A 12,948-nucleotide genomic window follows, 5' to 3' on the forward strand; every position below is an offset into this window, starting at 1 on the left:
TCTGTCTGTCTGTCTGTCTGTCTGTCTGTCTGTCTGTCTGTCTGTCTATCTGTCTGTCTGTCTGTCTGTCTGTCTGTCTGTCTGTCTGTCTATCTCTACATACAGTATATATATATATAATCTGTGGACAAGAGTACCAAAATATGTATACCGTTGTTTGATATGCAACATTATCATGCCTCATTTAATCTCTAATAAATGATTCTGAATAGAATCTGATAATCAGATATGAACATAAAATTACAAAAAAAAAAAAAAATCTAATTGTTATACAAACAATTATTCTTTGCCAACTACTATACAGTATTGCTATTGTATGGAGATTATATTACAAATTGTCTTTTTCATGGTTTATCAAACACATGCTGAATTGATTGCTTATAATTGTATTTGTTTTACTTTGGAATTTGTGGGATGAAACAATTTTGTGAAATTATTTAACTTAATTGTAAGACTTGTAATCATGGTAATTTATGATTATTAGCAGTTTATGACCCATTTAAAGTATCCAGACACACAATATAAGCTGGAATTTTTTTGGGGTCCCAGAACTATTTCTCGGCTGCCACCTTGATTTAAAAATAAATATTAATAAAAGAAAACTGTTTTGTTTGTGTTTGTTTATTGTTTTTGCACTCAGTGAAGTAGTAGACATGTGGGGTGAGCTGCAACAAATACATAATAAAAGCATAAATAAATTAAACTGTATGATACATCAGTTACAACAGCTTAGGTAGGTTTGAGTTTTGAAGAAATCCCCATCCCCACCTACACGCTTCTGATTATATAAAATGCATGAACCTGTGTGGGTTTGCAGCTTTGTACAGTTTAAACTGTTTTAAGTGAATATTTATGTGTGCGCGCGTGTCTCCTGCTTGCACGTGTCAATCACTGCATCATAGCTGGGGTTTCCCCATCGCTCCATCACAGCGCCTGTCTTTGAGTGCGGCGGCACTATTTAGCAGAAGATCCTTTGATTCCGCCCGCGCGGAGTGATCCACGATGTGTGAGAAGGCTCCGCTTGTCAGTCAGACTTTGAACTGTGCACTGGCGCTCAGCATCATCATCATCATCATCATCCTGTCTGTGACCGCTGCTCGTCATCTAAGACCCTGCCACTGACTGACACTCTGAAGCCGTCGAGCTCACACATTAAAGATTAGGATGAACAGTTGTTAAAAGCGGAGGAAAAGCCGAGGAGCAGCTGTTACAGTTAGCGGGGGGGACAGGAGCGGAGATTTAAACGTTAGCTAACGCCGTCCAACGGTCACGCTACTCGGGAGTTAAAGATGGTCCAGTCCGGGGATGTTTTTCTAGCTTTGCTACTTGTGGGCTGTACAGGTAAGATTCTTTTTTAAGCTCTGAGTTTATAAAAATGGATGTTGTTTTGTGTGTGTGTGCGACTATCCCATATTTCGTGGCTTTAAATTGTAGTCAGGACCGCAGGCAGTCTCTCGCCTCCTCCGCCCGCAGGCACTCTTTTTTTCTATTTAGCAGGTGCGATGCTGACAATCCTTAATTAGCTTATAGGCGAGCTGTTCGTCCGGTAAAGACAGCTCGTGCCTAATATGTCATGGGTGCTGTTTATCTTGGCACACACTCACAGCTGGCTTTGTTTGTTTGTTTGTTTGTTTTGCTTGACCACACACCGCGCTGACTTGGCATTATTGCACATTAAATAAAAGATGGTGCAGAGAGAGTGGCTCTGAAATAGTAGGATGTGCGTGGAGAAAGCGGGGTGCTGCTGTGTTCTTGGTCACGTGGGCCGTTCTCCTGTCTCTGCTCGGGTGGGACGTGTTTGTTGGTGTGGGGTAGTGACGCTGGGCTCCCTGCGTTTGTCTCCTGGGTCAAAACAGAAAGACAAGGAAGGATAGGAGCAGCCAAATAATACATCGGGCATTTGACTCCTGCACCTGCACCAGCGGAGGAGGTGCACAACACGTTTGGACAAAATCAAGAGTTGACCAGGGACACTCGTGGGCTTATATGTGGTCTCTCACTCGTGCACAGCTAAGCACAACTTCTACTCTGAATCATCTGTTATGTAATCCGATGCCACAACACGGGCTTTGAAATTAGATCCTCCAAGTTGTTAAATGTGCCATTACGTAAATCGAAGGGGAGTTTGGCTGAAATTACACTTTGATGACATTTGCACGCACCCTTTCTGATGAGCAATGTTTTATTTTATGTGAAAAGTGCTCGTGTTGGAAGTGGTGCTCGTGGCTCCAACCAGGCTCAGGATTTTCCGTGGGTTAGCCTTTTAATCCCTCATGTACAATCCGATGTGAAGGGGTGTTCCTCAGGCGAGAGAGGAAAACGCAGTGGGAGTGGAGCCCTCACTGCATTGTGATGGTAATACATGCCTCCCCTGCATGTTTATCTCCCAATATTAAGACAAAATGGAATATTACAAGGCGTCTTGTGGGATAATTCATTGCCCTTTTATATCTGTTTCTTGTAGTGCTTATTTTGAAACGCGACTGGCTCCAGTGACACCCAAACAGACCCTGGTAATTCAGTGGCTTCTTGTGTGACATTTCAAATAAATTGCTAAGCTTTAACTTCTACAAAGAAAATCAATATTATGTTTAGGCTGAGATGGGAGTTTTGTGATTTAAAATACACCTTAGTATAAGAACTGTTGCTAAACTTATAGACATTTATCTAATATCTGTTTTGTTCATATTTTATATCCATCCATCCATCCATCCATCCATCCATCCATCCATCAAACCATCCATCCATCAAATGAGACAAACAACCATTCACTCTCTCGCTCACACCTAGGAGCAATTTAGAGTTACCAGTCAGCCTAACATGCATGTACTTTGATCTGTGAGTATCTTATATCTAGAAATGATAACAAATGGTGAAGTTATGTGTGGTTAGAAATTTTGATTTGTAATATTTGGGCACATTGTGGCAACAGTAGCTCAGTTTGCTAACATTTCTGTACTGCAGGTTGATCTAGACTTGACTTGGCTTCCTGCCATCTTGTGATCTCAGCTCTTTTTTTTTTTTTTTAGACAATATAACTGCAGGTGCATCTCAAAAACTTATAATAGTGTGGAAAAAGCCCAATATTTTTTATCAGCTTCAGAAAGTGAGACTTGTATGGATTTGTTACACAGAGTGAACAATTTCAAACCGTTATTTCTTGTAATTTAAATGATTATGGCTTGCATAAAGCTCGTCAGCAGAAGGAAGCATGAAGTGCTGTAAAATGTCCTGGTAGATGCTGCATTGACTGTGGACTTCAGAAAACACAGTGGACCAACACCAGCAGATGACATGATCCCAAACCATCACTGACTGTGGAAACGTCACTCTGGACTTCAAGCATTGTGGGTTCTGGACCTCTCCACTCTTCCTCCAGACTCTGGGACCCTGATTTCTAAATGACATGAAGAATTCACTTTCATCTGAAAGGAGGACATTGGACCACTGAGCCACAGTCCAGTTCTGTTTCTCCTCAGCCCATGTTCTGATGGTGTCTCTGGTTCAGGAGTGACTTGACATGAGGAATGGGACGTTTGTAGCTCATGTCTAAGAGTTACTCATGTGATTAAGGTGTGACACCATGAGTTTCTAATATGGAACTTTATCACAATATTCAAAATTTCTGAGTCATTGAATTTTGATGTTTCATTATTTGTAAGCCATAATCGCCAACATTACAATAAATAAAGGCTTGAAATATTTCATTCAGTGTAAAGAGTCACACTTTCTGAAGTGATTGACAAAAAAAATCTGAACTTTTTCCACATCATTCTTATTTTTTTAGATGCATCCTTATGTTCAAAAGGACATTTAGTTCAGTTTGGTTTTTTTAAACACAGCTTTACTTTAAATGTAAATTTATGGCAATGGTTGACAATGTAGAGTTAAAACAATTCTGTTATATGTATATCCAACAAAGACAAAGACTGACAGCTGTTATCACTGAACTATACATTTTCTTTAAGTTTATGTTCTGACATAAATTTTAACTAGACACAGGACAGGAAGTTGAAGCCACAAAGGACCCGTGTCCCCTACTAGGCTGCTCCAAGGTTATTGAACAATCTCCCACAAGTCCCTTCACTGTCCACTTTTAAACACTTCTTAATATCCATTTTTATTCCTTGGTTTTGGGCACAGCCTAAGACTTGCTCTGGTTTGTTTTACTGCTGTTTTATTGTTTTAACTATTTTCACTGTTTTATGTTTTAAATGTTCATTGAATTTATATGTACTGCATTTTTTTGCAGCTGTGGTTGTTTATAAAGTGCTTTATACAGGCAATAATCAGAATCAGAATCAGAATGCTTTTACTATGCTTGCACAGTGCAACGAAATTACTTTCCATACAGACGTCCTACAGACGGACAGAAGTGTACAGTGGGCTGCAGCTTCAAAGATATGCTACCCCTGTTGCTTAGATAAGAAAAAGGGAAGAAACATGAGGAGAGTGGTATAAAAAAGGATCTCTCACACCGTGTCCTAGACAAGGCACGGTTTGAAGTAGCAAAAAAATTTACCACAGCAAAGCAACATAAATAGTTAAATACTTAATACTAGACTATACATACTATAATACTAATACTAGACTAAAAAATAATACATAATACTAGACTATAAAGTAGTAGTAGTAGTAGTAGTAGTAGGCAGTACAATTTTTAAGCCCCACCTCTCAAGTGTAAAAAAAAGAAACATTTTCATGACTTAAACAATACACTTACACGTTGTTGATTTTTTTTAATTCACAGTACCTTGCTCCATTTAAAAAATAAGAGTTTAAAAAGTGTCATGTTACAATGTGACTGACAATGTGACACTCTGTTAACAAGTTGGGAGGACTTTTGTATTGCTGGTATAGCCCCACATCCTTCCCGCACAGACTCTAGCATCAAAAAGACAACATGGAGACGCCCACAAAACAAGTTTTGATTTTGTTTCAGACAGTGGAAGTTCATAGAGTTGTTGCATCTATTTTTATTTGCGTTGATGGTTAATATTCAATGTATTTGTGTTCTTTGCTGTAATTTCGGAATAATACATGAACCACTGAATTCTCAAAAGGATTAGTTTTTCTGGTAAATGTGTTTGCGATTATCATCTGCACTGAATAGTTGAAGGTATAAGGATATCACTTACTGTATGTGCTTTTGTACAAGCTAAAATTTTATCTAAATAAATGTAGCAGTATTTGCAATATAGTAAATAAATGTCAGAAATAGTAAATTATGAAAGCACATTTGAAGCTTTAGTAAGTGAAAAGGAATGAAATTAAATTCTAATCTTCATATTGAAGATTGCAATACTGCAGTTACAGTGTGGACAGCATTTGGTGGTAGCGATAAAACCTCTTTCTGTGTCTTGTCTTGTAATTGATCCTCTTGACTGAAGAGATCCGTCTGTGGAACTCGCCATATGGTCCTATTGAACAGGAAGACACAGCTTTGTGCTTTACAGTAGGGTTGGTTTACATAGTCTGTCTTACATCATCAGTCATGTGGAAATTATGATGTAGCTGCTCAGTTTACAAAGCAAGATGGAAGCATGGCTGACTGCAGTCTGTCTTACAAGACCTCCAGCCTTCCTTACGACTGATTTAGCCTTGTGTGGATGGAAATCAGTGCAACCAAAAAATGATGGCTGCAAATCCAGCAAATCTGACATGACAAACCTACTATATCACTCATTTGCTTTCCTATCTCTTGCAAATGATGTTGATAAAATGAAATAAAATAAAATCATAAAATCTAAGGTTTTCATGCAGAAGGATGAGCGAGGGCTGAGGATTCATTCCAGCCAGGACTTGACTCTTTGTTGATGAGTAGTAGAACAGACAGATCCAGGTCTGAGAGAGTTCAGAGGAGATTCACTGCCTAAGGATGCTAAATAGATGACATTACATGTGCACGTGACCCTGCGTGGCACTGCAGGAGGAAGATAAACATCCTTTCCTCAGGGTTTGCTGACATAAGAGACGCTGGCTGTGGGATTTGTGGTTGTTTTTAAGAGGTTAGTTTTTATGGTGATGGGATCCGTATGCCACACCTTTGAGGCTTGACTTAGCATGTTATGGATTATTATAAATGAGGGTTAATTTAAAAGTATGAAATTGATTAAACACAGACTCGGTAGGTGATGAGGTTTGGCTATATGACTAATAACCTGCTTTAGACGTCATTTTGAGCTGAATATTGCAGTCCTACTTTCCAATCCCACCCGCTTGTTTCATTTTTGAAAACATTTAAATATATTTTTACTGTTAGGTAACAAGATCTGCGTGTTCTCGTCAATCATAAGAAAAAAAAAACCAAATAGCAGAACACTGTGAAAACAAGAACCTTCAACAAATAATCGTCTGTCAAACCTTTAGACAGTAAAAGGTCTCATTGTTTTGGAGCTTCTGCCTTTAAAGACTCAAGGACTGAAAGAGCTTCATGAACTGTCAACTATTCGTTCAAATTTATGTCAACTCACTAAAAAAGCTCACCTGTTCTTATCCAAACTGAGCATTACTTAGTAGTTGTACAATTTTAAGTAAAATTGTCACCTGCCCACATATAGAATTTATTGTTTCTTAACCCTGGTTAACAGCTAGGAATTACATTACACCTCCAACAATCTAGTTCTGTAATAAGTGTGTTTTAATAGTGTACTTCTAAACAGCTAATTTTTACTTGGGTCATTCTGACAATTAATTCATTCAGTTTATTTATATAGCGCCATATCACAACAAAGTTGTCTCAGGGCACTTTACAGGAACATTCACATACATAAAAGCCAATTAGTAAAGTTTATCTAAGGAATCCAGCAGACAAGTTGAATCTTGGCTTCGCTGCAGTCTCCCATCAAGTTATAGCTGTTTCTCAAATTCGGACACTGGGAAAACTATTTATGTATTTATGCCAAATTAATGCTCCATTCTTTGATCAACAAAGAACTCATTCTTTAGCCTACACTGGAGCTTTGATATATACTTTGTACAAAGTAATTTTACATCACTTTATATTGTAGCTCTTGTTTTGCTTTTATATAATTTCTTCTATTTACTTTCCATTTTATATGCTTTTTATATGATCGTCTGTACCTCATCTGTGTTCTTCGTTTAAAACATGTCTTTCTTGTAAATTAGTCCTCGTGGCTCAATGAAACTAACCTGTATAAATAAAGGTTGAATTAATATGTACATCATAGAAATGCAGACAATTACACTGGTGATTGGTTTATTTAGTATATTTCCTAGCATGTTACGTTGCATAAATGCGGTCTAATGCAAGTGGAAAAAGCTGAGATTTAATCAGGTTTTCTCATAACACTAATAGAATTACCAGGATGTGGCCTCAGCTACTTTCTGATTTTAAAGTCTCCAAAGGAACACACACTGCACTGGTGTAAACCAGGCTTCCTAGCATTAAAAATAAATAAATAAATAAATAAATAAATAAATAAATAAATAAATAAATAAATAAAAAAAAAAAAAAAAAAAAAAATCCAATCCTTTATGTGTGTATGTGTGTGTGTGTGTGGTTTTGTACGTTTTCAGCTGTTCAGGTTTTATAAAAACATCTAGATGCCATCTGGAAATAACAGACTTGGGCAGCAGGTGGCCTTGACAAAAAAATGACAGTGGTCAAAACAACCACCATCACCTCAAAATACTGTTTTCTTTACAGCTTCTGTTTACCAGTCCCTTATATAAATGCTTGGTGCTCTCACAAAATGTATTTGCTTTTCTCTCAAGGCTGTTCACTTGCAAATAAAGACTGATTTCCCATTTTGCTAAGGCCATTATGAACTGAAAACTCATTTTGGCTTTCTTTGGTTGTCTTATTTGGCAAAGAAGGAAGCAGGGGATAGACAGGCTTCTGGAGACCTAAACTAACTAATCACAGCCTTGTCTAAGGCCCATGTGGCTCCTAAAAGGAGGTGAATCTGCTGTCGTGCCACTATTTGTGATGAAAAGAGCTGTGTCCCACTTTACAAGAGATACAAAGGAGTTCTATCAACTCAAACTCACAGTACTTTTGAGCATAAAGTATGTCTGATTTAAGAAAATGAGTGTCTTATTTCACTGTAATAAAGCAACATGCTGTTGGCTAGGATTTAGCTCTCATCTTCTTTTGTGTAGTGTGAAGGGAAGCAGTGTGAGTCCCTTCATGCATGCACATCATGATGCATTCATTATTGAAACACTAAAGCTATGCAGCACCATGCATAGAGCTTGTGAAATTGGGATTGCTGAGCTTCAGGCCTTTTTTTAATGCAGTTGCCATAATGCCATACCCTCTCAGACAATAATACTTCTCTACGGGTTTAGCAATTGCCTAGCAACTTAGAGATGACTCTGTCTTACTCTGTGATAATGTTCATTAATATGACTTTTAAAAAGGTTTATTGATAAAGCTGTTTAACAGACAGAAGTTCTGACTTTTTTGGTTGTATTTTTATTTTCAAAATTAACAATTTTATATATGTGGACATTTCCATGTCCAGTTGTCATGAGTGAATGGGCAAAATTGCTTTGCTCAGGAAAGAAAATAGGCATGATCACCATTCAAATTGAGTGTATTTTAGCTTACAATTTGTAGTTTTTGAAAAAGTCTTAAACTTATTGTGTGCTGAATGCCAAGTACTTGTATTCAGCTAAAGACTGTTCTTTCATGGACTCACTGAATAGTGAAGAATTGAACAACCTGAAGACAATGCAAGTAACAAGTCTGAGTGCAAGAGTTTTTCATTCATAATCCTTCACATCCATTTAATACCTGGTATTTGATTGTACCTATAAGAGATTGTCTACTCACTCTTTAACTTCAGCTCTGTTACTTAAATAAAAAGACAGTGCAAAACTTTATTGCCAGAATGAAAAGTGTAACTGTAAGACACTGTTTTTATTTTTTCAGAGCACAGCATGAAGACTAATAAGAATAGGGAAGAACAGCAAGTTATAGCAGAAACGAGGGTAAACATTGAAGTCTGAACAAGAGACAGATCTTATGTGAACTTCTTCGATTTAAGACAGACTTGACTGTCGTGCAAGTTGGGGAAAATTTTTTACATATTTTTCAAGCTTCCCCCTTATAGGCAGGTCCAAAACCTCTTTTTAAATCAATATTTTAAGAAGCAGTTGAAGATTTTCTTGAAAGTATACGTGAAATTGTTGTCCTTACTCTCTTAATTGCTTAATGAATAATTCATCCTTGTTCTAAAGATGAAACACCATCTTGCACTCGCAGGTCAGTGATCTGTTGAAGTTTTAGCTGTTGGTCAAATTCAGACTCAGCTCTGTGGGAATCTACTGACATGTATAATGCCTGGCAGCTATTCGTCAGCCTTGTTGAATGCTGCATCGTGTTGAGAATTATTGTGTCTGTTTGCACATAAATATTACTGAAATGTTTAGTGAAATTTATACTTCCTATAAGTCATTTGTAGAAAATGATGTGTTGTATGGACTTGGGCACATTTATACTCTTTCTATTATATTCAGTTGAATATTGAGTCACTTTTGTTCATGAACTGTAATAATTTAAAGTAGTTTTGTCTGCTGAAACCAATAAAGTCACAACAAATAAAAATACATTTTTTTTAAATGAATGACTTATGTTGTGCAGAGACAAGAATTCTGTTTAAAAAAGGTTATTTTTAAGGATCTAATTAGATCACTGTAATAGGGCACAATCTCCAAGGGAGATTTAGCTCTGTCTTTCTCATTCAACATGATGCTGTGCTTTGAAATGATGGCAGTGATTACTGCAGCTAATGTTTGGCCAGCCCTCAGAAGTATTTTCATGCACACTAAACTATACTTATCTAATTAAACAATTTTACATGTGAACCACTTTGGCTGATGTAATGCATTCCCATGGAAAGAAGTGCATTCTTTGTATTTCTTATTTTAATCACGCACATTGCCCTCACAATTTGCAAAAATGGGCTTTTTATGTAAATGCTTTTTATTCATCAATGTGCCTATTCATGACAAGATGATCAATTATGTTTTATTTCCAGATTTATTGTCTTACAGCTACAGGGATGACATTTTATAAATTACATTTTAAATGACTCTCCTTCAACTTGCGATTGTTTAGTATGAGAATCGAGATTTTGTGTTCCTGATACAGATCTGAGTCTTTTATTTATTTTTAATAAATGATCTGCTGGAGTCTCTGTGCAATACTTGCATTCCCCTCCAGCACACACATTAAGTGTGCCATTAAAGGTGCTTACTAATGTTATTATTGTAGCTTTGTAAATCAATGTGTGTGTGCGTGTGTGTGCGATCAGTGTAATGTATATGTTCAACACTTGGATAGCTGTGTAATGTAGTGAGAAATATAGAACGTGATACTTTTTACTTTTAGAGTTTATTATCTACATGAAGGCTGTGGAACTTTTTGCGCTTTCTATTTACTGCATCATGATTTTCTTTATTCTTTTTGTTGTTGTTGTTGTTTAGAACATTCCTGGTTTTTCGTAGTTTTTTTCCAACAACTTATTAATTTCTATTTTTATAAGTTGAAAACTTATGATTGAATAAATGTATTGATTAAAAATAACAATTTTCAAAGTCACTGATTTGAAATTGCGAATTAAATTGTAGTGCTTGGTTGTTTATTTGATTGTTGAGAACATTTTGATCCAATTTGACAGTCACCCAATCATCCAAAATGAGAATAAAGCGGATTTTGATTGATTTAGTCAACTGTCTAAAATCTTATTTTAAACAATAGGTAAGATACTCTCGATTGTTCTATAGATTATTCAAGTTATGAACTTTATACAAAGCCTTTGACTCGGTGCTGTCTGAGATCGTAACAACCACTTTGACCTTTATCATCTGGACAGCACGCACAGGACTTTGGCAATTGATCCACATGAATAATCAGAGTCAGAGTCAGAGTCAGAGTTTCTTTATTGTCATTCGCACCTCATGTGGTACATGTGGTGGAGCGAAATTATGTACACAGGGTCCCAGTTACATCCAACAATAAAATGTATAAGAAAAACAGTAATAACATCTAAGATATGAACTAAGAAAAACATCAACTAAATATACACTAAGCACTCATAACATAAAACATTGAACATCAGCACAAACATGAACATGAGTCTGTGAGCGGATGTGCACGCATGAACACATCAACATTGAAACAGATCAGCAGCAACATGAAACAGATCAGCAGCAACATGATATGGTTTTACACAGTGATTATTCTAGTTAGAGATTCATGAGTCTAACAGCCTCAGGGTAGAAGCTGTTCCTCAGTCTAGTGGTTCTACACTTAATGCTCCTTAACCTCCTTCCTGAGGGGAGTGGGGCAAAAAGTGTGTGTGCTGGGTGGGTGGGGTCCTTCATGATGCAGGTGGCCCTCTTCCTGCATCTGGAGGTGTAGATGTCTGTGATGGTGGGGAGACTGATTCCAACAGATTTCTGTGCAGCCTTCACCACTCTCTGCAAAGCTTTTCTTTCTGCAGCTGTGCAGCCTCCATGCCACACATTGATGCTCGAGCACAGGATGCTCTCCACTGCACACCTGTAGAAGGAGGTGAGGACTGAGCTTCCCAGACCAGCTCGCCTCAGCCGTCTGAGGAAGTAGAGTCTCTGATGAGCTTTCTTGATCAGGCTGGTGGTGTTGTTGCTCCAGCTGAGGTTGTCATTCATGTGTACACCCAAGTACTTGTAGCTGGAGACCACTTCCACCGCAGATCCTCTTATGTTCAGGGGGGTGTAGGTGTTTTTGTTCCTTCTGAAGTCCACAATCATCTCCTTTGTCTTCTTCACATTGATGTGAAGGTTATTCTCTCTGCACCAGCTCTCCAGGTGTTCCACCTCTTGCCTGTAGCTGGACTCATCATTGTTTGTGATGTATCCCACCACCGCTGTATCATCTGCATAATAAATAAGTAATTAAGACAATTACACCATCTATTTGATGTTTGCCTTGTGCTTGCTCTCTTGTGACTGACATGAAAAAAAAATCCCTTTTCCCCCCAAATACATTGTAACTGTTGTCCCTCCCCAAAGATTGTAATGTTTGTAATGAATGGGAAATATTTTGCTGTACTGTTTTCTTCTTCTTCTTCTTCTTCTTCTTCTTCTTCTTTTTTTTTTTTTTTTTTTACAAAATCAGTCTTTTTCTTTTCTGCAAAACAACTTCAATATAGGCTGATGAAGCCAGGGGTGAATGATAAAACAATCATAATATTAGATTACAATTAAATTTATGTCAATCACTGTGATAAACATTAAACCTTTTTAGTCAATTCATCGATTAAACCATGAGCCAATCCGAGTCTTATTGGGGTGAGTCATCTTAGGCACTTTTGGCACAAATTGCCTTTTCAAACACTAAAGTACTTTATTCTAGAAAGTGCTTTGCAATTCATTGTTGTAACTTTAGACTGCAATTGGTTACTGCAGGATACGAGAAGAAAAAACATGCAATATTTCTGCAAATATGCACTTTAATTATAGCTATAGCTGATTTTACCAAACTGCAAGGGGTGTCTGTGAGTGTAGCAGCCCATCAGTTGACAGGTGTGTAAATGCAAAACCCCCAGAAGTTTTCTCTTGGTTTTGTAAAGATAAGTGAGGTGAATAAGTGTGAATAAATGCATATGCATGCAGCTTAAAAGTAAGTTGATATAATTAAATTACCCTCTCAATAGTTTCACCTTTACCACATACACACACGCACGCTGCACGCACACACACACACACACACACACACACACACACACACACACACACACAGAAAGGATTATCAAATTATGTACTGAAATTAAAACTAAGGTTGATGAATATAAAAAAAAGCAATACTGTAATAACACTTTATCATATCGCCAAGTCCTAAATGAAACACAAGATTTACTAGATTGACTTACAATGTTCTTTTTTTACTCACACTCAACCTTTATTTATACAGATTAATCCCATTGAGCCTCCAGG

General features: G+C 37.2%; 1 protein-coding gene across 1 annotated transcript in view; it reads left to right on the top strand.

Moving 5' to 3' along the window:
• The first annotated feature begins 1,067 nt into the window (after positions 1 to 1,067).
• ncam1b (neural cell adhesion molecule 1b) overlaps positions 1,068 to 12,948 on the top strand; it is a 107,951-nt gene continuing 96,070 nt past the window's right edge. Inside the window, exon 1 of the mRNA XM_037677585.1 lies at positions 1,068 to 1,341. Within this exon, the coding sequence (XP_037533513.1) occupies positions 1,290 to 1,341 (52 nt within the window). The 5' untranslated portion in view covers positions 1,068 to 1,289. The remainder of the gene's footprint in view (positions 1,342 to 12,948) is intronic.

This window comes from Nematolebias whitei, chromosome 6, assembly GCF_014905685.2.
Source record: "Nematolebias whitei isolate Nwh7 chromosome 6, NemWhi1, whole genome shotgun sequence".
NCBI classification, from domain to species: domain Eukaryota; kingdom Metazoa; phylum Chordata; class Actinopteri; order Cyprinodontiformes; family Rivulidae; genus Nematolebias; species Nematolebias whitei.